Below are 26,574 nucleotides of genomic sequence, written 5' to 3'. Positions count from 1 at the left end.
ATGCAGTGTTTTTCAACCCACTACCATCGGTTGTAGCTGATCATACAAGACAGCCTTACCTTTATTTTTCTTTTATTCCACTATATTATTAACAATAGTTATGACTTTCATTTTGATTTCTGTAACTTAGTCTTTAGCTTCAACAACTAATTGAGTAAACTTTTAGGGGCTGTTGAAGACTCAATACAGGGTATATTGACTTAGCTTTTCTTCACTTTCACTTTTCTGTTATCTTAAATATAGGGGAAAGATTTTAGTAGTCTTGATAAAGTGCAATTTTTCCAATCTTCTGCAAACTCCCTTCAATTCTTTGAAATAATAATGATCTGATGCTGAAAGATTTGCTCTTGAGAAAGAGCAAGTAAGAATAGGATACAGATAGATAATGCAGCTGACAAACAATATAATCTTCTATAGGTGAGAACATTAATATAGAAAAATAGCTGCTTGCCTGACTGGTATGCTTCTGCTGACCTATTTGTTGCATTACTCCTTATAATTACAATATTAAGATAATTCATATTTGTTTCCTCATGGGGAAGAAAAAGGAGGAGACAGTCATTAGAGAAGAAACCATAATCTCTTTCTCCTCAATATTTTTTTTATGTGTCTGCCAAAATTTATTTGAATCTTGACTCAAATTCTTGCTACACAATAAACAAAATATTTACCAACAGATCCTGACACCTTACATTTTCATCTGTAAATGCGCTCACTGGACTATTTACACAACTGCCCTTTAACAGATCACAAACAATAATTTTATACACACTAGTTTACAGACTCACTGATTACTTGTCACTCTGAAGTAATACACATAGAAAAGTAACACAAAGGGAAGCATCTATGGTAGTAGCCCTTCCTGGGATTCAGATGTAGCATGAATGGCCTTTGCTTTGCAACAACATACTTAACAGTATGTATTTGAACAGGATCATAGAATGGCTTGGGTTGGAAAGGACCTTAAAGGCCATACAGTTCCAACATTGCTGTTGTGGCAAGGACACCTTCTACTAGATCATGTTGCTCAGGGCCCCGTTCAACCTGACTCAAACCATGATGAGAGAGCAACATAAATCTTAATGGTGACAACAGGCATATTTTCAGACTATTCTCTCATTTTAGGGGAAGTCTTGAAGCTGGGTAAGTGCAGGCCCCTACAACCTGACCTGATATGGGTGCTTTAGAGCTGGACCTTTCTAACTGTGTAGCTCCAGTTTCAGGCATGGGGCAAAATGTTAAGTAGCAGCAAATTGAGACAGCTTCTTCCTAACACTGGTTTGTTATTAAAACTGCATGAAAGTGCAGCTTGGCATGAATGTCAAATGTTATTGCCCCAATTACAAAATAACACATATACAAATCTTATACATGGTATTGAGTCACAAGAAGAAAAAACACACAGAATGTCTGAATAAAAACAAAAGTTTCCAAACTACACATTGCAAACAACACAGCCTTTTCTCTATTTTATATTCCTTTGTTCTCACCCATGCTGTTCACATGCTACATTCAGGTATAGAGGAAAAAGCAGTAGCTTCTCTGTATTATTATTTATTACAGATGTTTGTCAATCAGAAATATCTATCATAAAAATCTTGTAATGCAGCACTTGCTTATCTGTCACGCTTCATTCCCTCTCAAAGCACCATGTCTTTAAGGTTGGAAGGGCAAAACCACTGGCTTTTCCCACATCCCTCCTTTGTTTCCACTGGCAGCTCAAGCAGAACAGAGACAGTCTGTGGCTGTTCATACAATATCTACAGAAAACCTGCACCCCAGCCACACTGAGAGTTTACATGCAACTGTTTCAACATGTACATGATGCCTCATCTCATATGATTTAGGTCAAAGACACTGACATCACTCTCCAGTGACCTCTGTGGATTTCTGATCAGGCTTCTCATGGCTTGTGAACAGTGTTGCCTGCTAGGACGTGTCAGGGAGTGAAGTTTTAACCTATGCTGCAGGTTTTTCCTGCCAAATTCTGCTATGACCTTGAAAACGCAAGGCTGCAAGCACAGGCACTTTTTCTTGTTTGCAGCAAGAACCTGTACGCCCTGGATTTGTTGGCTGGGGTAGCAGAAACACCACGAAACCCCGGGTAAGCAGCGTAGAGAACGCCTCCCTGCCACAGCTAAAAAACCAGAAACACGTCTCCATTCCAGAGCTTTCTGGCCCTCTGCTGGGATGTGGCAAAGCACAAGGAATAAAATTAAACCAGGAGAAGCTGGGCAGCGGCTGGTGCCGGGGCTGCTGGGGTGCGCTGCTCGGCACGTCCCAGCGTGCGGCGGTGGCGGTGGTGGCAGCAGTGGCAGCTGGCAGCAGTGGCAGCAGTGGCACTTACTTCATTGATGCTGATCTCGGCCTCCACATACTGGAGCCCCTTCTGGAGGATGGAGATGAGTGCGGCAGGTGGCACTAGTGTTCCGTTGATGTTGGACTGGCTGATGTGGCTCTCGATACCGAAGGTAAAGGCCGAGTGGGAGAAACCTGAGAGCAGGAAAAGGAAGCCATGATATGAAATCTAAATGCACCAGGCAGATACACCTTCACGGTCTAAAAATAATTCTGTCTTGAGATCTACGAGATGCTGCCGCGTAAGCAGAAGGGTGTGGGCTGGCTGCTCGGAGCTGGGGAGGTCAACCTGAGCCACCCCGACTGCCCATCCCCCCCCCGCCCTCCCCCACATACAGGGGAAGCCATATAGAAATGGAAATGCATGCAGAGAAAAATAACTGCACTAACTGAAACAAAACCCCCCAAAACACGTAAATATCAGCAATCGCCACAAGGGCAGGTCCAGCTAAAAAAAGTGCCTCAAATCTCCACTTCCCTTGCTGAATTTCAGTGCTGGGTGTTGGCTGAAGCTGCACACTTAAATCCCTACCAGCATGCAAGTTGTATAAAATCAAGGCATAAATGCAGCTGACACAGAGGAGCCATTCCCTTACACCAGGGAAAAGATTACAAATCCTCTGCTCATTTATTGCTCAGTACAATATGATGGGCAGAGCGCTGCCGTTAAAATGTGAAACTAGAGAAAGGCCACCCCTGTAAACCTATTTACTGTATGTGAACAGCAATAGCAAAAGTAATTAACTGGGATCTGCCACACAGCAGATGACAAGCTAGTGAGGTGGCCTGTACTTCAGCCAGAAGTCTTTCTCTTCCCTGTTTCATTTTTGTCATTGTTTGAGTACGTAAGTGACAATGAAGGCGACAGCACTGAAAATTAAACAAATTTGGCAGACAAATTTTAAAGAGTGCTGCCTTTAGTTCTGGCTGAAGGTGCTCAGAACTGTTGCTGGGTACGGAGGCGAGCGCTGCAGAGAGTCTGTACAGAGGGGCAGCTGTGGGAGGGGGAGGGGGAACAGGATGTAGACATAACTGTAGGAACCCATTTATCATCACACTGTCTCCAGAGCATTAATCTAACATTAAAAGCCTTGGGGAAACCACCCATGCACTGTCTCAAACAGGAAGAGCTCTCATCGTCTCCACCAACTAGACAAGAAAAAACAACAAACAACAAACCCCCCAAAAAAGAAAAAGAAAGCAGCTTTCAAATGAAAATACTTCCGTTAAATATAGCTGTGCCTCTTCCCCTTGTCAACACCAGTTTCATTTATAGTTTTGTCCGTTAAGGGATTTCCCCTATATCACTGCAATGTTCAATTGTGTGCAGGCTGGGGATGTGATTTTGGGCTTGCTTGACAGTAGTGCTTGCTTTCTCTCTTTTCAAAATGCTTTTCCCAGCTAGCTCAATTATTAACAGAGATAGCTAGCAAAAACAAGCTGAAAAACAGAATGCCTCCCACATTTGAAACCAAGGTATGTATTTCGCTGATTCTCCCCTTCCCCCTACATATTTTATTTTGCTGCTGCTTTTCTCTTTTTCCTGCTAACAGCTTCCACTCTCTCCCCTCCCACCCTAATTTTCCTTCCTGGCGCTCTCCCAGTTTTGGGGGATACTTGGGATGCTTTGGACACTTTTTAGGAAATGGCAGGTCCACCTATGAACAGAATTCCATAGGATCACAAGGCATTAAAAAAGGACAGATAAAAAACTGCCACTGAAAAACTGCAGTATCATTTATGTAATCCCTAGGCCAATTTCTTATTCTGTATTGCTCTTTATGTCCTGGTCTAGTTTATGAGCTGCTGGACCTCCTGCTGTGAAATAGACTGTAAGATCTGCAGGGCAGTGTTTTTCCCTGGTTATTAGTTTTGTAGGACATCTAAGCACATTACTGGGAACCACAATGAGGAAGAAATCAAGCACTGAGCATACAGAGCCTGCACCTGAGAGGTCTAGGGCCTAATCATTGAACACTGAAACCTCTATGTGTATCTATAAATACATGGCATAAAACTAACCAGCAGAATTAGAGAATCAGACTCCTCTAAATTGATATTTATGTGTATTTGAGTTAATCAACAATGGTAACACAATTTTCTTAAAACAGAATGAACGTAAAAATACATGACAGATAAATCAGTAAATCTACGTAAGAATAGAGAAAATTGAGCTGCTGTCCCAGCTAGTTTCCAAGTCAACAGCTCAGAAAACTGTAACATAGTCTCTGATTGAAACAACTGGTGGATGGCATAAAAATGGCAACCAACAAACATGGAGGGAAAAAGTAAAAAAGTGGAATATCATGACTGTGGATCTATGGCAGACATAAATCTTAAGTACGACATTTTACATCTCATTATTGCATTTTGTATCTTACAGACTTTTTAGCTGGCTGCTGGCATATCTCAAGCCCCATCTTTGCCAGGAGACAGATGATTGAGCACACAGCTAAACCTCTTTGTTCTGTTCTGATCCCCAGAGAACAACACAACTCACCTCATAGCAGGTGAGAGAAGAAACTTTTCATTACAAAACTCAGTTGTGTTTTTGCAATGAAACATGCTATCTTACTGTTTCTCTGGATGCTGAGAAACTATTACCAAAGCACCTCTTACATGAGGAAACACAAAACTCCTGGTACACTGCCACTGAGAAGCAATCTCACTCACTGAGAAGCAATCTCACTCACTGAGAAGCAATCTCACTCACTGAGAAGCAATCTCACTCACTGAGAAGCTGTGAGAAACTTCCTAAAATTTTATCAGACAAGATCCCATTAACAAAAAAATCAATGGCACAAAACTGTTTTAAGTGGGTGCTGATGGACATAGTGCTCCTCACACCTCTTGAAAAAATGCACCCAGTACAACTGTAGTTTTAAAAAAAACCAAAACAACAGAAATATGCCAACCAGTCCTCCAACAGATAGCTAATTCCCTCCTGATTTCTTGTATTACCACAGCAGTTATATAAGGCTCATTTGAAAATAAATGGTTTTAAAACCCCCTCACACAGTCAACAAAATCCTCAATGAAGCTGTACCTACATGAGGTTTCTGATAACACTGAAGAATCACCCGAGCTTTATTACTTTTATAGTTACCACATGTCATCAGTTCTCTTCAGGGCTCTGCATTGAACTACACTAAAATACACAGCAAAGCTGCAGCTCCATCGTTTAGTCTTATGAAAAGGTGATTTCTATTAAACAAAGGCAATTAAAAAAAAAAAAAAGCTAGCTTGTTAACCAGGCCCTCCTTCTAAGATCATGAAACTACACTGGGGACACAAAGCCAAGACACAAGCACCACCCCCACTTCCAGTCTGTCAAGGCAGTTGGGGAGCATGAGCAGAGACAGAAGGTGCTCTGCAAGTGGGGATCTGAAGGAAGGATGTGGTGGGGGTGACATGAAATTACAGCAGACAAACTGAAAATGCCATGGCAGCAGTGAAATGAATGAAAGTTGCAAATCCATGTCTGTACGCATCCCTTCTCACAAATCCTGTCGCTGGTGACTGCAATGATCACTCTGCGAAACAATAATTTCTGTTCAGATAGCACCAGTAAGCAAAATCTTAGTGCAATATACCCTTTGAAGACACATGCAGTGAGACTATGAGCTTTTAAGGTTAAAAGCATGAACACAAAGGGCTGAAGAGGAGAAAGCACTGCCACACACTGAACAGGTTTCACAGCAGTGAACCAGTTGCTATCGCTGTGACATGACCAGTGCTCTAAATGGCATCTTTCAGCAGACTTGAGGGAATGGCTTCCAGGATTTTTCTGCCTCAAAAAAGATGGGAAAACAGAACCCATCAAGCTATGCATAATCTGTAAATACATTATCATAAATGAAAAATATATCCAAATGAACAGTGCAGAAAAAAATTCTTGTGCAGAAAAAATTCATCTTGGGATGATCTTGGTATGAATGGAGGTGACTTATCAACAGTGAAACAGCTGGACTTGAAGTATTTCACAGAGCATAAAAGCAGAGAAGAAGTAATGAATGCAGAAAACAATTACTTAAATGATCCCCCAATCTCAAAAATTTTTACACAAGTCACAAACAGACTTGAAAACTGACTGATATTCCTAATTGAGAGATTCCTACACTTTTTTTGTACTGACAGTGGTAACAGGTCCTGGTTCTGTGCTATATCTTTTCCCACACTGAGGTGTCTGTATATACTCTCTGTGGTACATACACAGCCGTTTGGGAATTCTTGCCCTAGGCAGTGCCAAAAAATGCATATGTAGGACTGTGTTTTGCAAAATTTCACTGATAGGTTTTGCTATAACTGCAAAAATGGAGATGATGGAGGGTTTTTCCTTTGGCTGTTCCTTTTTCAGTTAAAAATGGCTTCCCTTTGAAGATAGATTTGTCATTGATCATAAAATGACAAGGTTTTATTTAATGAACATAATGATGCTTGTTGCACGCTTGTTTGATCTGAAGGCTACATAGTTTTAATTGTTTACAATATGCCTGGCTCACATCAGAAATGCCTGTCAAACGTAGGTGTAGAAAAGGCAACTGGGGAGCCACACAGCCCAGGGAGTGACTTTTCTTCTCCAGTGATGTGTCTCATCTCTTCTGGGAGCAAAGCATTCCTCCTTTTAGACTCACACCTGGGGTGATGCTGAGTACTCCCCACGCTGGTTCACTTGGCACTCGCAGCTCCAGCTAAAACTGACGTCTACCAAGCGTTCCTTTCATTTCCCAATCTCTTTAGCTCCACAAAAAGCATGTCTTTGTAAAACTGCAACCTTGAATTGTAGCAGCTACAGTACCTCCTGCTGTATTTGTACAGGTGAGGGGAATGACAGAAGAGGGGTTTGTGGAAGCAACGACCTTTGAACTGTTTCAGTCCTCACTGGTTACTTGGGAGTTACTTTGGGGATGCCCTGATGAGCAAGAGAGAAGTGATCTGTTGAACAAAGTTTTCTGTTTGTGAGCTAAATGGGCTTAGTTTTTTCTGGTTAACCTAAATAGTTTGCTGTACAAATAATTTTTGAAAAACAGGTGTTTTTCAGTTATTTGAAACTTACTTGGTTCAATTACTCACACTGTAAGATCCTTCACTGAAACATTTCCTACTGTACAATGAAACAGAGAATAGAGAATTATGAAAATCAGATTGCCTTTCCCATACACTTTGGGCATCTTGATGATGAACAGCCTCTATCCCAACACTGTAACAACACAAGTAACAAGCCACTCCTACAAATCTTTGTATAACTAATATACTATCACTTTGTATAACTAATGCCCAGTGTGGCCCTCTTTTCTGGAAAACAGTGACATTTTATATGGAGATCTCTGTCATTTCCTTCAATAAATTTTCCTATTTCTTTAACTCAAGCAGTCCAGACTGAGGTTTCCATATACACAGATCTTAACTTCAATTTCTGGAAATCACTAAATTAGTGATGTCATTACTTTAAAAGAAAAAGAGAAGCAAAACAAAAGAAAAGGAATAAACTATCTGACAATCCCTTTTTTCCTCCAACAATTTAACCATCTCCACATGGAAATAACTAGCACTTCTTGCTTAATTGATTTCTCTGCCATTGTGTTGCCTTTCTTTTTTGAAATTTCCAATGCAAGCTCCTTCAATCCTCACCTCTGAAGTAACACAGTGTTCCCCTTCAAAGTATTTGGCAGGTAGAGGAGACAAAAATAAGCAAGGGTTTAGAAATTATTATAACTACTGGTTCAGCAGAATCAACCTGAAGCTGCTATAATGGGATCCACCAGCAATCTCAAGTTTTCTGGCTGCAGAAGAGCTTGTTTTCTTTAAGGTAAGTCTTGCACCTGTGGCACTTCTGCTGAGACTTTGACCAAAGTACATTTAATACAAGAACAGAAGGCCTGTATAACTATATAAAAGGCTGCAGGGCAAAAAAAAAAAAGTTTGCAAGGGGCAAAGAAAAGTCATCTTCATGACCATAAATGGGTATATGGGCAAAACTCCCAGGAGATGCAGACACATGAAGTAGAAATATTCCACTGCATCATGAGTCAAAAGAAAATCATGCGCAGGAGGAGCAGACGTCCACACACAATCCCCATCAGCTGCTCCACCATGTTCCCAAACCCAAGTAACTCCAAAGCTGCCTGCACAACTGTTTGCCAAAGAAACCAGATGCAAGCAGTGGAAAAACATTCATCCGAAGTTTGACGTCTGGGTCCTGGGAGTGCCATGTAAGCAGGAAGGCAAGAAGGGCAGAGTGGTGCAATGTGGTGTTCTGAAATAAATTAGAGCACCATCACAGCAGCTAAAAAAAAAAAGTAAAAAAAAACCAAAACAAAACAGAAAAAAAAAAACCCTGGTGAAATACGACCACAAACAAAGTAATTTCCTCCAAAAATGAATGATGTACAATACAGTCAATGTTAAATGAAGACTTCTGTAGGTCTAGATTTATCAGTGTAGACAAGCAAGGCACATATATCACTAACAGCAGATTTGAATGGAATTTCTGTATGCAAAACCAGGAGAAAACAACTTAAGTTAGAGCAACTGTATTTTCTTAATTCAGGGTCTAGCACACGCTAATCTAGCTCCTGAGGCAAGTGATGCAATTTCTTTCCCATTGCCTGAGAGAATACAGTGATGCTCTTCACTGTACTTGACTGCAGCTGCCATCTAGCTCAGTATTTTCTCTTCTATATGATGTACTGAGTGAGAACTGAGAATGCAACATGGATCCCTATCCTTGCTTATCCTTAGATTTTTGTCTGAACTGAATTATGTATCCATAAAAATACGGTCATAAACTCCCAGTGCACATATACTTGAAGGCTTTACAAAAAGGGCAACTGGTTTCTTCGAAATATGTTTGGTCACAGTAAGCATCTGGTGCCCTAAGCCACTGGTAAGATTCTACTAACAATTACAAAAAATAACAGTGGACAAGAATCCTATGCCAGATCTTGTGTGTCATTCACAGCAGACTGAGATTTTTCTCTCAGTTGAGGTTTTTGTTTCTCAGTAGTACATCCCAGAGCATCTCTCTGTTTTTGGCAGTGTTTGCTTATTTTGAAGACTTACCTTTGCAATTACATAAAGGGCTTAACAAGGACACGCATTAGCAATTTAAAATAGAGAACTGCAATTTAAATATATTTTTAGAAGAATCAGCTGAACAATAGGGCTTGCACATTTGTTTCAAGATTAGGATTGCTAAAAGATTAAAATTATTTCCAGAACCCTGGGAAATGTGCTCGGTATTACAAGCTCTTTCACAGTCACTGGGAAATTTTAAAGAAAGGATTCCTAGCTGTAGGTAAAATTACAGTATGTCTAGTTACCCAAAGTTTTACAGTTATGATTATTCACTAATATTAAATGTTACGCCCTTTTTTCTTGGATATTGGACCTGTTCACCTTCTGCCAAGAATTCAGAGTAAATGTCTGCTACCCAAAATGACTTTATTATGTGCCAAAGAATGTTTTTGGCAGGTACTTTTTTTTCTTTTTCATGCGGGAAAGTATGTTGGAAAAGATTAATACAACTTGGAAATGATCTTTTGATGAGTGGTACTTGGCACTCACTGTTTAAGCCTTTCTGAGGGCTGCAAATTAACAAAGAGAGAAATACGATACAGACAGAAAACAGAACACAAGCAATGGAAAGAGGAACTTATAAAAATCTCTTGAAAACAAGCTCTGAAGTAATCCTGTTTCACACACTCTGTGTAAATGAGAATGAAAACTGCAAGTATCAGTACAGATCTAGCAATTTACTGCAACTATGGGCAAAGTTTGAAACAGCTTACCAAGGCCACAAGGACGAAAATAATATTTTCCTTCTGAATTCATGGGATGTTGTTATCTTTTAGCCCTGTCTGTGTAACCAAACATCCAGAGACATGCATAAATATAGGGATCACGTTTATAGAAAAGACTTCCACAGTTGTATATGCTTTCCTTCTTCTCTCTGTTCTAACATACACCTCGAAGTGGTGGCAAGTAGGGCACCAGAGCTGACCCTCAGGGGACGTTCAGGAATCTGACACCAGGAAGGGTCAGGGGCTGGTGACTACAGACGGAGCCCTAACACAGGATGGGTGTGAGGAGGGGTGTCTGTTAATGTCATGGCTGTGCAGGCAGAACATTCTCAGCACAGAGGTTATTAGCAAAACTTGCAAAGCTCCACTGGGCCTGGAGACTCAAACTGAAAAGCAGTAAAGTGAGAAATGTGTAGGACTGCACTGGTTTTGCCAGCAAAGTCATCTTGACCTTTAGACATCTGTCTTCTACCCCACATGCTATTTTCTTAATACCCTAAAAATACTGTGGTTTTGCAAGCTTTAAAAAACAGGACATGAAGTGATCAGAACCAAAATTTGTGCCATGGAATAAATTTGTAAAAGGGTAATTGTTTATGTTTGTGTAACTTCAAAATCACTGTGTTTGCTCAGTGTCCAAGATCCAACCCTGTACGGCAACTTTCAGGCCAAAGAAAAATTGAAATAGCCGAGTTTAGAAAACTGTGAAGAGACCTAGAAGGAAATATGAGGAAAGCAGACTTTTGCAAATGGCAAAACCCCAAAACACAGTCTATTTCTTTCCTTCACATGAAGTTAAAAATTCTGCACTGATTACGAAACAGGGTAAATAGAAATAAATTTTCAAACAGATCTCTTGAACTGCACCACAAAACATTTGAAAATATTTTTATACATTTGTATATAAAGAGATATCTGGTCACAAAAGTCACAAGTCTGTGCATATAAAACCATAAAAATGGGTCTCATACAGACTAACAGATTCTTTTGAAAATTTACCAGAACAAAGTAGGATAAACCCAATAACCTCTTTACCTGTAAAAGTATTTTTTTTCTCACCATCACAGAATTTGGATTTTGTGAAGCCAACCATCAGATACTGCTAGTACGTATTCACTGCTCTATGAAAAAAGTGTCCAATTTGCTTTTGACTTGCACAGGTGCTCAGTTTCATCCTTTCCAAGATCTGTAGCTTTGTTAAGTTTAAAGAAAAGTGTTTCCGGAATTGCAGCTCAACAAAGCTTGTTGCCTTCTAATGTTGACCCTGATTTTCTTAAAATGTATTTATTGTTTACAAAGAGAACAAATCTTTACTAGCGGAGAAGAAACTGCCTAATGATACAGCTCTTATTTTAGAAATGGATTTGTCTTTTCAACATAATCCATTCTCAAGCACTGAAGTATAATTTCAAATTCAGAGTAAGGCCCACTGTTTCTGAAACCATACAGCCAATACCTCCCCAGTTTAAAAGAAATACAGAAAAGTAGAGCAGATATCAAAAAAAGTGTTCTGGTTTATTAAAATACCTTATATACCCTTTTGACAATACACTATTTTACTACAAAAATATTATGCTGGAGGCATTATATATATATATATATATATATATATATATATATATATATATAATGAAATATGTGTTGTTACAGATGGTTTCATGTCACATAGGAACATTCATTCTGAGGTGACTTCTATGAAATTTAAAGCAAACCATTTCCTGGGTCAAATTTCTTAATTGTTCTTATCCACCAGTCACTTAAACATGTATTGTACTCCTAGAACAACACTGTGGCCTTATTTATCTAAAATAATTCATGAAAATTCTTGTGACTTTTGCTTCTATGGTTCTTGGCTGGTTCTATAGCCAACTTTCAATAAATCAGATATCTGGATCAAAAATTGAAGTTATTCTATTTTAATTGAGTAGGCTGGCCCTAAAAAGGATAATGCATAATATAAATAGGACTGCATGCCCACAAATCAGGTCTGTGCTAAACCATGAGAATTAAAAGTAGTGTTTGTTTTGCTCTGAAGTCTCACTGTTGTACAGCTGAAAAGCTGAAAGAATCCCTACCTTGAGTTTTAACACCAGTATAAAGGTATACATTTTAATAACCAGTTCCTGAAAAATACAATTAGTATTTCATTCATCCTGCTTTTAGGGATATATATTCACCCATAAATTCATAAACAGCACTCTGAAATAACTGAAAAAGAATGGTAAATATTGTCCCAGCACCCATATAATACTTTTTACTCAGAGGATTTCAGCACATTTTAGGACTATAAACATTCAACATCTGCTGCAGTACTGTTCATAGTATTAACTTTGCTTTCAAACAGGAAAATTGAGAGACAGAAACTTCAGGGTGAGGTATAAACACTCAGTTTTCATGTATGCCCTTGAAAAATGTATCACTTTATTTATTCAGTAATGCCTGGTCAGCACCCAGTTACAGCAGCACAGAAGCAGCTGCACAAAGGGAAGGTCAGAAATGTCCTTACTCCGTGAGCTGCAGTCACCCTGTGCTGCAGGCAGGACACACCAGGCCCAAGAGACTGTGGTAACACACGTGTCGACACAAATACTGCAGCCACAGACTGCTACTGAATCAACACTAAAATGTGTGTTTTATCTTTGCCTGGCAGGCTGTCATTTCAAGGATGCATTTTTCCCTCAGCAAACAAAAGGTCTCCCATCATCGCTGCCTTTGGAGCACAGCTGCGTACAGAGCCTTGGGAAAGCTGCAGCGACTGCCCTGCAAACCCTTCTCTATAGGTTGTTTAAAGGATCTTTGAGCCTCTCCAGTGCTGAGCAGGAGGTTGGACTACTTGAACACGAGCCAGCAATGTGCCCTTGCAGCACAGAAAGCCAAGAGCATGCTGAGCTGTACTACAAAAAGCATTGCCAGAAGGTCACCGGAGGGGATCCTCACCCTCCGCTCAGCACTGGTGAGACAGGCCTGGAGTGCTGTATCCACGTCTGGGCTCCCCAGGATGAGAGAGACAGGGACGCCCTGGAGAGAGCCCAGTGAAACATGATCCATAGCCATACAGATAATCAATGGACTGGTGCATCTGCCATACAAGGAGAGGCTGAGATGAGAGAGAGATGGCTCACAGATGGCTTCTCCTCTGCGCAAAAATACCTGAGGGAGGCGCAAAGAGGATGGACACTTTTTCCAGTGGTGCCCTGTGATAGGAGGCAATCGGCACAAAATGAAACATGTGACATTGCCCTGAAACACAACAGAGCATTTTTTACTGTAGGGGTGACAAAAGCATTGGAACTGGCTGTCCAGTGAAGATGTGGACTCTTGATCCTTAGGAGATATTCAAAACCTAACCAGACACAGCCCTGGGCAACTTGCTGCAGCCAACCCTGCTCTGAGCAGGAGAGATGGATTAGATGAACTGCCAACCTCAACTATTCTCTGATTCTGCCATCTCCTGAGATGCTATCCGGACTGAGCCCTCCTACGAGCCTAATGAGCCAAATTGCAAGAAAACATAAAAAACAGGCAAAAGAAAAATCATTACCCAGTGACTTTGCCATTAGTGCACACTATTGCTTTTACTGCCACACTGGACAATTGCCTTTATTGACCAAGTGATTCATTCGTCTAATGAGTTATTCTTCAAGGTTTAAATTTTAATAATTTAGGAAAAAAAACATGCTCTGTGTATTCCTCTTCTACCTCACAGCAGTCTTCCTACACAAAGGAAGCAGTTAGCTTTGAAGCAAATTTAGCTGACCTACATATGCCAATCTTTTATGCTTTGCTTAATCTGAATTGTTTTCAACATGCACGTCTCTCGTTTGTGACTCAGGGACTCTGTGCCACACAAAGTTGTTCAAAAAAGACTCTAAACATACCTCACGCAGGCAAAGTATGGACTTCAGAGAAAAATTACACAGGCTTATGTAAGTAAAGACTGTTGCATCAGGCACCAATTCAAAAGAACAGAATACTGATCTTCAGTGATTCCCTACTGCTTGAGAACTTACGCAAGCAAACTGTGATATTTACATTTTCTGTAAAATTTCTGAGTTGAAAAAGAGACCTATTCAATAAAAAAAAAGGTAGTTTCCTTCAAATTTTGTTGCTTCCTTCTCAAAAAATTGCAAATGTCATTGGGGAAAAAAAAGTAATTTAGTACTACTCCAACTATTAGTATTTAGTTTCATCACAAGGATGAAATTCCAGAAACATGATAATATCCACATTTTGGATTCTCTCATAATTTCCAAAGGCAAAATGCCTTGGATGTGGTTAACAGGAAAGGCCCATATTTGTACATGCCTAACTACAAAGGGTTTTGTGATTCACAGAAACCCTTTGCTCTGTGCCCTTGAATTGATGCTTAAAACCTGAGAGAAAATCTTTTTCTCTAGGAAAACAAGAAAAATCTGTCAACTATGAACAAGGCAGAACAATGTGCTGGTAAAATCCTGAATTTACAGAGGGGAAAAGCCTTTTTTTATTAGCTGTCTTCATTTTTATGGTTGGGAAGAAAACAAAGGAAAATTCCAAAGTAAAATGGTAAATTGTCCCAAGTCAGCATCTAAAGGTGTCATTGACATCTTTTTTAGCAAAAGCATCTAGCTACTGCTTTTATTGTCTTAGATGTGGTACAGATTGTGCATGGTGCAGATTATACACTGGGAACAGTTATCAAGGATGTGTCATAAAACATGGAAAAATTCAAATCAAAAAGTAAAAATCTGATCGAAAATGGAAACTTACACAAGCGTAACTCTAAGCAGTCATTGCAAGACATTTGTCACAGTAAGTGTTCTACTAAAGAACAGTGTAAGCCACAGGCAACTGGGGACCTGATTTTCAGACAAGAATTCCAGACTGCAGCATGCATATAAATGCTAGAAAGGGAACACTGTTAAATGATCAATGCATCAAAAATACTCCATTTGAAAAGCTTTAATAACTGAATTGACATGTTGGGCTGGGTAGGGAAGGTAATTTATTGTAGCATTTGGACAGATAGGATTTGCACTCACAACAAATGGCAACACATTTTAGATGAGAAAGTATGTGAGACATTTGATTTCCCTTTGGTTTTGCCATCCTCTCTCAACTCTCAGAAATTTCCTTGGGATCCTTATCACTCCTCATTACGTTGTACTGCTCTGACTTTCATTCCAAAAGACAAATAATTATCTGATTCTCTTTTGGAAAAAAAAAGGAACAGGAAAACTCTGCATCATGAAGTCAGTATTTTTTTTTCAGAAACTGAAGAAACCCAATAGAAAGTCTATGTCAGCAATGAAGATGGCTGCAAGCAAAAGCATGCTTCTCAGATGCAAAATTAATACAATATTATTATGTTTGTCTTAATATTATCTACAATTAATTGTAATTAACATAATTTGGATGCCAAAACCGTGGCTACTTTGGTATAGCCTGTTTCACTTTCATCAATGCACCTGCATTGCTGATCTAACTGCATCCACCAGAGGAGTATTTTGTGTGCTCCTATCCCCACACCGGCTGTACACTCTAAGATAGATGTACCTAACTGGGGCCAACATTTAATTTAAAGGTAGACTTTGTATCAAGACACCTACAAATAGACACAACCTTTAAGAAGTTTGACTCCTGAGACAAACAATGGTTGAAAGGCCTCAGCACTTTTAAAAATGACCCCTTTAAATTGTGCACCAAAAACGTTCATAATAAAAAAGGAGAAAACTAGACGTTGCAAGACTTGACTTTGGATGGGAAGAGATAACCTTGAACTGAAAATAAACACTTGTTTTCTTTGTATCTCAAGAAAGGGACATTCATGGTCTTACTGAGGAAGTGCTTAACACCTAGTCACCTTCATGGTGAATTTCCTATGGCATTAAGCCAGGGAGCACAAATGGAAATGATGATAGACTGCTTTGATTTTCTGGGCATAGATAAGCACTGAGACAGTCACCTGTGAGAAGAGGCAACTATTTACTTACTTATTTTAATACAGCTAAACATTTGAGCCTTAACTTGTCCCAGTCCTGTCTTAAAAGGGAGGGATTTGACTGCACTGCCCCTGGACCAGGCATCCCCTCCAGTCTGCTCCTTAAGCAGCAGGCAACTCAAAGCAGTCTTCCTGGCTGTACTTTTTTCTATTAAACCCCATTATCAGTCAGTATAACTCACCAAATGCCACAACTTAGTATTTCATTGCACCTGCAGATGTACTTGGTAACCATGTTATATTTCCTTCCAGGTAACCAATAAAGCTGATGAACAGCATTATGCTAAGAAGAGATTCCTGTGAGTTCCCACTAGAAGTAACCCCTGAGATGAATACTCCCCAGATATAATCCCTTTTCAAGATGTTTCTGTTATCCCATTTTTAATCCATTTGGTAACTCTAGATTACACTGATTCTACTCACTGTTATTTCATTTTGGTTTTAACTACCGTGTCAACAAGACTAAATAAATGTCATAAAGCAGTCTAAGTGTATTAATGTCAGCACAGCTATCTCTGTCAATTTCATTTCTGATCTTGGAAAAAAAGCAGTATCAAGTGTGTTTGACAAGATCTATTATCCATAAAAACTTGCTGGCTGGCATTTGGATAATAGCGTCATCTCTTCAGATTTGTTGGAGATATTTAGTCTCAGCATTCCAATGATTGTCCTTGACCTATAGTTACCTGGATCATCTTATTTAACCTTTAAAAATTCTGGCACAACATTTGCTTTTTCCAGTTCACTGAAACTCTCCTCAGTATGCCAAGGTTTGTTAAAAAGCAACAATAATGGTTTAGACAGTTCAACTCTATTAATACTCTCCTGTGCAAGGCTTCGGATCTGACAGAAATTTCACTTCTAGCTTCAAGTTTATAAGAGCTGAACTCCTACAAATATCACCTGCCAGCATTTTCATAATGAACTGAGAGCCCCCTTCAGCATCTTTGCTACAATGCTTCAAAGAATCTCAAGTGTTTCTGTACCTCGCAGATGCAAAATACATGAAATATTATAGGGACACTTTGCTTTTTTTTTTTTTCCCCCCTTTGTTATTTCTCTCTTCCTCCCATCATTTGCCTAGATTTTATGGAAAAGCCTGGAAGTTTTACATGATCAGATTAAAGGATAGATACCTGAAAAAAAAGAAGTGAACTTTTGTGCAGTCTTGTAAGCAACATTCATGGTTGCATCTATTAAAATTTTTAGAAGCTTTGGGTTCATCTAATGTTAACAAATAATCTGTGTAATAACCCTGCTTTTGGCAAACTCCTTAAATTGTAGGAGTTTGAACTCAGACTGTATGTAAATGCTAGCCCTTTAAATCTGGCCTGCATTATTTCTGAAGCTGTGGATTAAACAGCTTTCATTTGCTGTTGCATCTTATGGCATTTATAGTAGCCAGTGGAAAGCCAAAATGCTGAATAACAGTTTCTGTCTTAATGCCTTACTTCATCTGAAAATACAGATATAAAAACCTTTTGGAAAAAAACAATGACAGCAGTAAAAAAGGTTCAAACTTTTTTTTTTTTTTTAAGAAGCTTTTTTAACAGATTAGTGGATTTATCACTGGTTATAGTTCTAGTTTGCTGAATGGAATTCCTAACAAACTGCCAGGTATATCTACTACATCCATATCCAGCATTTAGATTTCAATATGCTCAGTTTGAAGCATTTTGGAATATTTCTTCAAATATTTAACCTCAATTTCCACTCTCTCATGTGTATAAAATACAACAGAACAGTGGAAATACAATGTTTTTGTGTATATCTTCAGTATGTGTGGATCAAATAATAAAAATTTTTGACCCTCTAGAGATAAGAATGTCAGAGCAGCACAACTTGCCATTAACATATACATTTGCATGTTAAGTTCCTTGTAAAATGGCAAAAGTGATTCCTTGCTTGTGGGAGATGTTACCTAGAGTGACTTTTTCCTCACATTTGGCTGATCCCACCATTCTTGATTGACTTGTAAAGCCTCCTGAATCACTACACATCATTAACTCACCTCCTGATGTATCAAGAGGGATAAAAAAGGTTGGGTTTATTTCACATCAGGAAAAGCTACTGTATTAAAACACTGTTATGCAGACCTTCCTACCACCCAAACATAACAATGTGAAGTAACTCCAGGATTTTTTATCTTTGATTACATCCACTGGTGCATTGCTATAATGTCTAAGAGCTCTTTCCAGGGCAGTACACAATTGCTTCTTTTTAAAAGTAAACTTTGGATGAAATTTTAGTTTCATTACTTTCTCTTTTTCTTTCATATGTTTGCACATCAGATCTAGACAATGTTTTATAAGCTCCATTATTAGGAAGTGTGAGACAACAGCTAACACAGGCCAACAATGGACTCCCAAAGAACCGTTTCAAAAAACCAAACCATGTATAAGTATGATAAACATTCTTTATTGACGTGGAGATTCTTTGCATAGGGATTCAGTTTCCTGGGATTGAAATAGTCTTGCAAGTGAAGAAGAAACAACTCAAAATAATGCATCTAATGAGTACCAGTTTGAGTGACCAAGGGAAGCAGGCTAAGGCAGTACCTTCTACCTGTTGGGATTCTGGTTCTCTGTACAAGACATCTCTTGGGTCTCGAGGGCTTTTTCTAAAATTGGCTTCAAATCTTCTGACAGGATGACATCTATTTTCCACAGATTTGTTTGTATGTTTCAGCATGCGAAACATGAAATATTTTTAGTCAATTCTACTTTTACCAACACAAAACAGAGGGTCAGTACACCAAATAAAATGTTGGTGATGTTGGTTACAAATCCTTTGTTAATGTTTCTCAGCTCCCCTATCATCTCTACAGTAACAGAATGTTTTCCACTACATATATAAAGTAAACCCAAAATAGAAGTTTCTTTTTTTTTTTTAAGAGTTTGAAGCCCTGTGGTATTTTCCAATATGAAAACAGCTAGAGGTGGAAGTGGTATGGAGACAGAGCCATGATGACACTTGTACAGATCAGTTTACATACATAATTACCCTAAGAATGGTCTAAACATCAGAAACTTGTACCCAAATTTCTCTTTAGAGTCAACATAAACCCAATGCAAACAATTTCAAGTATCTAAGAAAAAAAAGATATGAGATACATGTGCTTTTTGCCTGTGCTGCCAAAAATTACTTTGGCTGACATGATATCACTACCAAAGCATTTGTTAACATAATGTTATTTACTTCTTGTTTTGCCAAGCTGCAATGCTTATTTTGTACCTGTGCATGTTTGCACTTTTATTGTGCTCTAGACCATGACTTCAAAGAAACAGAGGTCTATGCAAGAAATGTTTAGTCCATCAGTCTGAAACACTCAAGGTAACATCCCTAGAGAAATATCATGCAAAAAAGCAATTTCCCCATTTAATTTATGACCAGAAGCTATGAAGAAAGACAAAGAATTTACCCGATTCCTGGAGATAGCGATACACCAAGAAATTCACTTCGTCACTGGTTATGCTCATCTTAGCCCAACCTCAATATGATGAGGTTTACGAGAAGTGTGATCCACGCTCTGTTCAAAGGGAGAGAAAAGAACAGCTTTTGTTTTATCTCAATTTGCTATGAAATGTGTTATCAAAACACATTGTTAAGGTATTTAAAGATGTCATAAAGTTATTAGAGCTGTAACGGCGCAATGTGAGGCATCCATTAAATACCTGAATCAAGTACTGAGGCTGTACTGCACCTTTTAGTACAATTCAGGAGAAGTATTTAACATACATGAGAGAGTCAGAGGGAGCATTTTAAATATTGGAAGACTTTTCTAATGTCAACTCCTTTACTTGTGTGGCTTTCCTACAGGTTCTTTGGACACTCCTCTTTACCGTGTGAGCATTTTCAGAATTGCTGGCAATTACAGTCATGTATAACACACCAAATTACAATATTTTTGCAGCTCTGAATTTGTAATCCAGCTTTTTGTCCAGTTGTTCATCCACTGAAGACAGATTCTTTCCTTACAAAACTGTGTTATGCAATGAATGGGGCCGGAGGGGAAGAGGAAGAGAGAGAACACCATATACACCTTGAGCCAACAAGGAAGACAAATATCCTTGCATTATATAAAGCTGTAATATTATAATGTCTCTGTTCATTTATGCTGAGCAAGAATTAAACTCCAATTTTTCATTTAAGTAATTGCAGCCTTTAGGATGATGGTTTTACATTACTATTTTGGGCATATACTCCGGTAATAAAAACACTGGGTTTAGATGATAAATATGTTTTGAACATTTTCCATTAAATCTTGATGATTCATTCCTGTTTGGGAATCTGACTTAAATAGTTTGGTTTTAAAAGACCTAAGTACTCCTCAGACATAAACTTTGGAGCTGTGTCAGCCACACCATACCTGTGAGTGATCACATACAGCTCTGGCCGCAGAGGCGCACGCGGGGCTCTCACCGCGCGCTACCAATGCAAGACCGTAGGTGTGTGCCGGGTGTTTTTGATTTCCCGTTTGTCTCTTCTTGGCAAGTGGAAAGGTCGTCTTTGTTCATCGAAAACCTCTTCAGTAATTCCTGCTGCCTAAAGTAGCACCTGCTACTGCAGGCAGTGGTGATCGACGATGCTTCCCCTGCTGATGGTTTAAACCAGCAGGTCACTCATGACTGTAACAGATGTCTTTGCATATTTATGTAAATGGAGGTCTTTGGAACCCTGGTAAGCCTCTTATTATCCCAGGCTCTATTTCATCAATAGCTTGGATGCTGGTTTTTCTTACGAAACCATAGCTTGGTAATTTGGCAGACATCTTCCTCAAATACTTGAGTCTCAATTGTTACAGTTTACGTTTCATGGAGAACAAGAAGAAACAAAGTACTGAAAATCATTCAGTCTCCGTAAGGAAAATTTCATCTCCTTTGGAAAGGATGAATGCTTTCTGCTAAGATTCTGGCTGAGGACAGCATCAGCTGTATTCAACATCCATTCCTGTCACACATGCCACGTATTGCCCTGGGAAGCCACTCAGTTTCTTTTCTCCTCAATTCCTCATCTGTAAAATGGGCTCAGACACCTCTGCCACACGATTAGGAGACTGGAAGCACGGACAGTGGTTAGGACTGAAGTTACCAAAGCTGGCAACTTCATGCAGTGAAAGCACCACTTCCAGTATAACTTTATACACACTTCTTCCAGATAAACAGGCTTGGACCTGAATAATTAATAACCTCCTGCACCCTTTTTGCATAATCATTGCTGTACAAAGAAGAACAGGACAGACATTCACAGCAACAGTTAAGGCCATTTTAATTTCCGAGTGCTTAAAATACATCTGTATCGTTTCTATGGCCATGATAGTAATAAATCAAGATAATTTGATCACTGTGGGTTGAAAAAAAAACCAACCCAGTTTTAAAAGCATTTTAAAAATAGCTGCTTCAGAGTTCGGTGGTAGGAAAGTTGGTGAAGATGAAACCACTTACAAAAATTCAGTTTCAGCAATGACGTACTCTGTGGTAAGATGAACTTTATTTAAAAAAAAAAATCAAAACCTTCAAATGCCATTTCTGGGTGCATTCTGACAATTTTAGATATTAACATGGTATTTCCCACATACAGAGGGTGGCTTTGGGAAAAGGGAGGCAAGGGAAAGGAAGAATGCTGGGATTTGCTTGTTTTTCTAAAGATGACTTTTCTTACATTAATTAAAATCAGTGAAAATCATTGTGATTGCAAAATAGTCTCCCAGCTCCAGAAAGAAATCCTCTACAGCAGCTACCTTTGTATCAAAATCGCAAGTATACCCAGTAATAGTTGAATTTACAATGCATTTTCTCTGCAGTCAGTCAACAGGAATTTGACACATGTGTCAGGTCATATCTTTATACACACATTGTTACCATGCCACAAATAACCAGATGATCTCCACTCATATATTAAAGGTTTCTTCTCTCCCACAGATGTCAGTGTAGCAATCAGATACACAACTGTAAAGCGTTTACCCGTCAAAAGCAAGACGCAGATTTTGCCTTTTACCCAGAAAAATCTATTCATTAGAAATCTGGCTGACCACACTCAATTTCATTAATGCTCTTTTTGATTCCCTTCTTCTCTGCAAATAAACAGTACAAATAAAAGTAGCTAAAAAAGACATGGTGGAGAGGAGAGGAACATCCTTATGTTTTGTGTATCTCCAAGACTTACTCATAAGGAACAAACAACTAGCCTCTCCCTCAATATATTTTTAAAATGTAGAAATGTAAACATCTGCAGCAAATCACAGAAACTTTCAGTCACCAATGTGATTGATTTATTTCTGCTAATTGATGGCCTCTTTTTGTTACTGACAACTGGTATTACCTAGATTAATAGTTTTTTAAAAGAAATGAAGTGCAGTTTATAAACAATACTGATGTGCCTTTGGAGACATTTCACATTTAAACCAGCAATTACATCTTAATTCTTCAAAATGTCAAGAGGATTAACAAAAAGCATTCAAACGTGTTTGAACTTTCTTTACTTGAAACACTTTCTCCTGCAGCCAATTACACATAATGGGAAGTTCTATTTACTTCAACCTCTAAAAATTTGGCTTGTGATCCTGTAGATATTTAAGAATGCCCAAAAATGTGACCTGAGCCAATTAAGACTTCCCAAAGTATAATGGATGCAAAACATACAAACCCCATCAGTGGATGGAAGGGTTGTCAAGATCATTCAAAATTAAATGAAAACTTAGTTTAAATAAACAACTCTTAGTTCTATCAGAGAGGTTTGCAGAAATGCTTCCCATATAGGGTTGAAAATCTGGGATATTTCCTCAAATACCACCATTGTGCTTCTAGGGTGCTTGTCTTTTGCTGAACCAAATGCTTCACCTGGCGTTGAGCTGGCTCCAGTGAAGTTGGAATGGCAGCACGCCTCCCTGTGCTCCGGGCAGCCAGGCCAGCCTGCTTCCCAGAGTAACCACAGCACCTGATCTGGCTCTGTGCACCCACATACCACTGCTCCCAAATTCAACCTTCCTGGAGCACTGGGAGTGGCTCTGGAGAAGACAGCCTCATGTATAGCCATGGTTCAGCACGGTGACAGCCACGTCATCTGAGAACAGTTTATTCACATCCCATCATCCCCTTACGCAAAAGGACTGCTCTTCCTTTGCCAGGCATATTTTAGCACTGCTGCCATAAATAAGGGGAAGCTGGCTGAAGGATCAAGGGAAAATGATCTTTTCAATTTTGAAATAGCATCTGAAGATGCCACTCCTCAGCCTCTTTTCCAAGCGATGGTCACTGGGTCCCCCAGGGCCATGTCCTGCCTTCCAGGCCAACCCCAGGGCAGGGGACAGCCGAGGTTATTTCGGGAAATGTGTTTACATTTGCTACTTGAACCAGCATGCCATCCATAGAGACTGGGAATTACCAGACAATTTTCCCCTCAGGAAGGCAGAAACAGGTCAGACATTTAGGGAAAACACCTAAACTAAAATCTAAATAGGAACTTGGGCACTTCCCATTTGTGCATCCAGCCCTGCTAACAGAAATTTATCAGATGGCTGGTCTGGCTCTCACCTTACATCTTCAAAAATTCTGCAAGCTCCAGTCTGCTTTAACTGAGTGCTGAGCAGTTGTCAGATTCTTGGGAGAGATTTTTTTTTGGGGTCATTGTGGTAAAATAAACACTATACCCTTCTTCCGCCACACCCTGCTCACCTCCAAACCCCAGCTGAAACACCCAGATTTTCGTTTATCTCCTGCAGAGACCAAAATGTCTTCTCACAACTGAAATTTTAATGATGACAACAACATTGCCGTTAAAATGACAGGGAGGTGTAAACAGAAATTGTGTATTTGTTTTGGGAAAAAAAAGGCAAAAAGCAGAGGTTCCATAAAAATGGAAACATTCCAGAAAAATCAAACATTTAATGTCGTTCACTCGATGCCCTGCTGCATGGCAACCAGAGTTTACACACTTATGCTCCTATTTTCTCACCCAAGATGTTTCTGTGCACTAAAGTGCTTCTCTCAGAACCTAAGATAGTCTCCCCATCTCAGAGAAGAGAATGTGAACGTAATTACTGAAACAGATTCTAGGAAGGCACCATGGCAGCACAGCCAAATCAATGTGTTACTGTTTTGTATATGCTCTGTAGTTTAATGAAAAACATTTCCCAAAGCCAGAAGCCACTTCTCACAAAATGAGTCATTTAGGCAATCTCTGTGTTTTCTGTTGAAAAATACTTTCATCAGAAACTTTCAATGAGCCCTACGCTTCTGTATTTCTGGGATGTGTCTCACCATTAAGCCAGAACAGGGGCAGCAGCCAGCAGCTCTTCCCCAAAGGCCAACGAGCTCTGCTTGGCCCTCACCAATGCATTCCTCAGCCTTGGCTTTTATCACAGCTGCCTCTTCTCGTGGAGAAACTCCAGCACGCTGCTTTCTCAAAATGCCAAACCAAACTTCTGGGAGAGGAAAAGAGCAAACTCTGCTTCTTCTCCCCTAACAGTCTCTCCTGCCATTTCATTAACCTAAAGAGCAAAACATCTTTTCCTCACAAGTATCCTGACAATAGAATTGAGACCATCACACTCCTTCTGATTACAAGGTATAAAGCACAGAAGAATGGTTCTTCCGAATTCCACTACCAGTGACCAAATTAACAGTGAACCCTGTTCAAAATGCAGCTTGAGCAACCATGACTTCCTGATTCCTCCTTGCAAGGCTTGATCAAGACACCTTGCTTCAAAACCACTAAATATAAAATATAAACAGCTGCCCATTCTAGAGACTTTACAACAAAGAAAGCAAATCAAGATGTGTTCCCAATAAGAGTTGCACCATATTTCCCTGGCCTTTCTTAATGAGACACAAACATGTTAACTATCTTCACTCTGTAAATGATAATGACATGTCACTCAAACCATTTAGTGACAAAAATGAGGCTATTCAAATAGCTCAGATTTATTGTACTATGCTTGCTACAGATGCTCGTGTCCTTGCATCACTTATACTGTTAATATTTTGAAGCCTTCTTTACAAAAGCAGTAGCATAGTTGTTGTTTGGGGGAAAACAAAACTGGAATTCCCCAGAACAGAGTGATTTCCTTTGGGAATGGTTACTGAGTTGTGCAGTATGCACTGTCTCACTTAGATGTTTGTCACCCATGTTCATCGCATATCACTAAGGACAGGGACCTCAGTGGCAGAAGGCAATAGGCTTGTCAAAAATCCTGCACTGCCAAATGTTAAGCCTGGCTCTTATTTTGGTTTTAGGACTATTTATTTACAGGGACCTTCTGCTGATTTTTAAAAGACCACACTAAACCAAAACAAATCCAGGGAGCCACAGCTCATTCCTTTTCCCACTGCTGACTGCAAGACCACACTCAGATGAGAAGTTGTAACCACTAAATCTGTACCTGAGAGCTTCAGGAAAAATCGGCATGGATATAATAAAAGCCTACCTTGGGTCCTGACACATTAGGGTATCTCATTCTGAGCTCAACCATATCACTGTTCCAAATCTGGTGCCAATCAGAGAAAAAGGAGGAATACCATCTACAGACATGTGGCAGTGATCAATTAACCTGCAATTCTGTCTTCAAGAGGTCACTCTTGATAAATCAAATGCTGTATGGGCAAACCTGGCAAAAATGAGGTTTGCATTTCAATAAAATCAAAATGTTTAGGGAGAAGGTTGATTTACTATGCAATATCTGAAAAGAGTTGTCTTTGAACAGATTAAACTTTTTTGGGATAGTAACTGTTCCTACTGTCTTAAAAATCTGCAATGAATTATAAAAATGGTTGTCCTGTCCTGGAAAATATGTTAACAAAATAACACATCCTCCAGTAAACTATCAAAAAATAAAATTAAGGAAAAAAAAGTATCACAAAGATATTTATAAAAATCATTTGGCCAGTTAAACACTTTGGTGGACATAATTGCAGAAACTTTATTTCTGCATGAATAGTACTTTTCAATGAATTATAAATTACTTTCAAACTGAAGAGTCATTTGGAACAAAACCCACATCTATTTTTTTAAAGAAAGGGCAACAAGAGATATTCCTACAATTTGTAAGTGCTATTCAAACATTTTTCAATTAATCAACAATTCCCAGAGCAAAATAACTAATCATCAACAGAAGATAAGCCTTTAATCACCAAATTCCCAGCAAACTTTACTTCCTCTATCAAAAGATTCTGAACAGTGCATCAGATCTTTCATAGTTATAATCCCTTAGTTTGATCAGGTTGTTTTTCAGTTCTCAGCTGGTTTACTTAATTACATCAGCTTCCAGCATTTCAGTTCTAAGAGTTCAAGTGGATCTTTTCCAACTGCCTTTGCTGCAAAATGAAATGGGTTTTCCAGTATTGATTTTTCCTTTTAGTCTCTTTGCTAAGGGGAAAAAAGGAAAAAAAAAACCCAATAGTTCTTCCTAATTAGTGCAATTGTGTTTCACCTCTTTCA

The 26,574-nt window shown here is 39.1% G+C and overlaps 1 protein-coding gene across 5 annotated transcripts in view; it reads right to left on the bottom strand.

Annotated features, from left to right (window-relative positions):
* The window catches only part of TBL1X (transducin beta like 1 X-linked), a 194,077-nt gene that overhangs the window by 34,810 nt on the left and 132,693 nt on the right, over positions 1-26,574 (bottom strand). For all 5 annotated transcript variants that reach the window (XM_038145931.1, XM_038145958.1, XM_038145940.1 and 2 more), the window contains 2 exons: positions 19,562-19,669; positions 2,348-2,493 (listed from right to left, as the gene is read on the bottom strand). In XM_038145931.1, coding sequence (XP_038001859.1) covers positions 2,348-2,493; positions 19,562-19,619 — 204 coding nt within the window. In that variant the 5' untranslated portion in view covers positions 19,620-19,669. The remainder of the gene's footprint in view (positions 1-2,347; positions 2,494-19,561; positions 19,670-26,574) is intronic.

This window comes from Motacilla alba, chromosome 1 (genome assembly GCF_015832195.1).
Source record: "Motacilla alba alba isolate MOTALB_02 chromosome 1, Motacilla_alba_V1.0_pri, whole genome shotgun sequence".
In the NCBI taxonomy this organism is placed as follows: Eukaryota; Metazoa; Chordata; class Aves; order Passeriformes; family Motacillidae; genus Motacilla; species Motacilla alba.
Note: the sequence above shows the minus strand (reverse complement) of the source record. Positions and strands in the feature narration are given on the sequence as shown.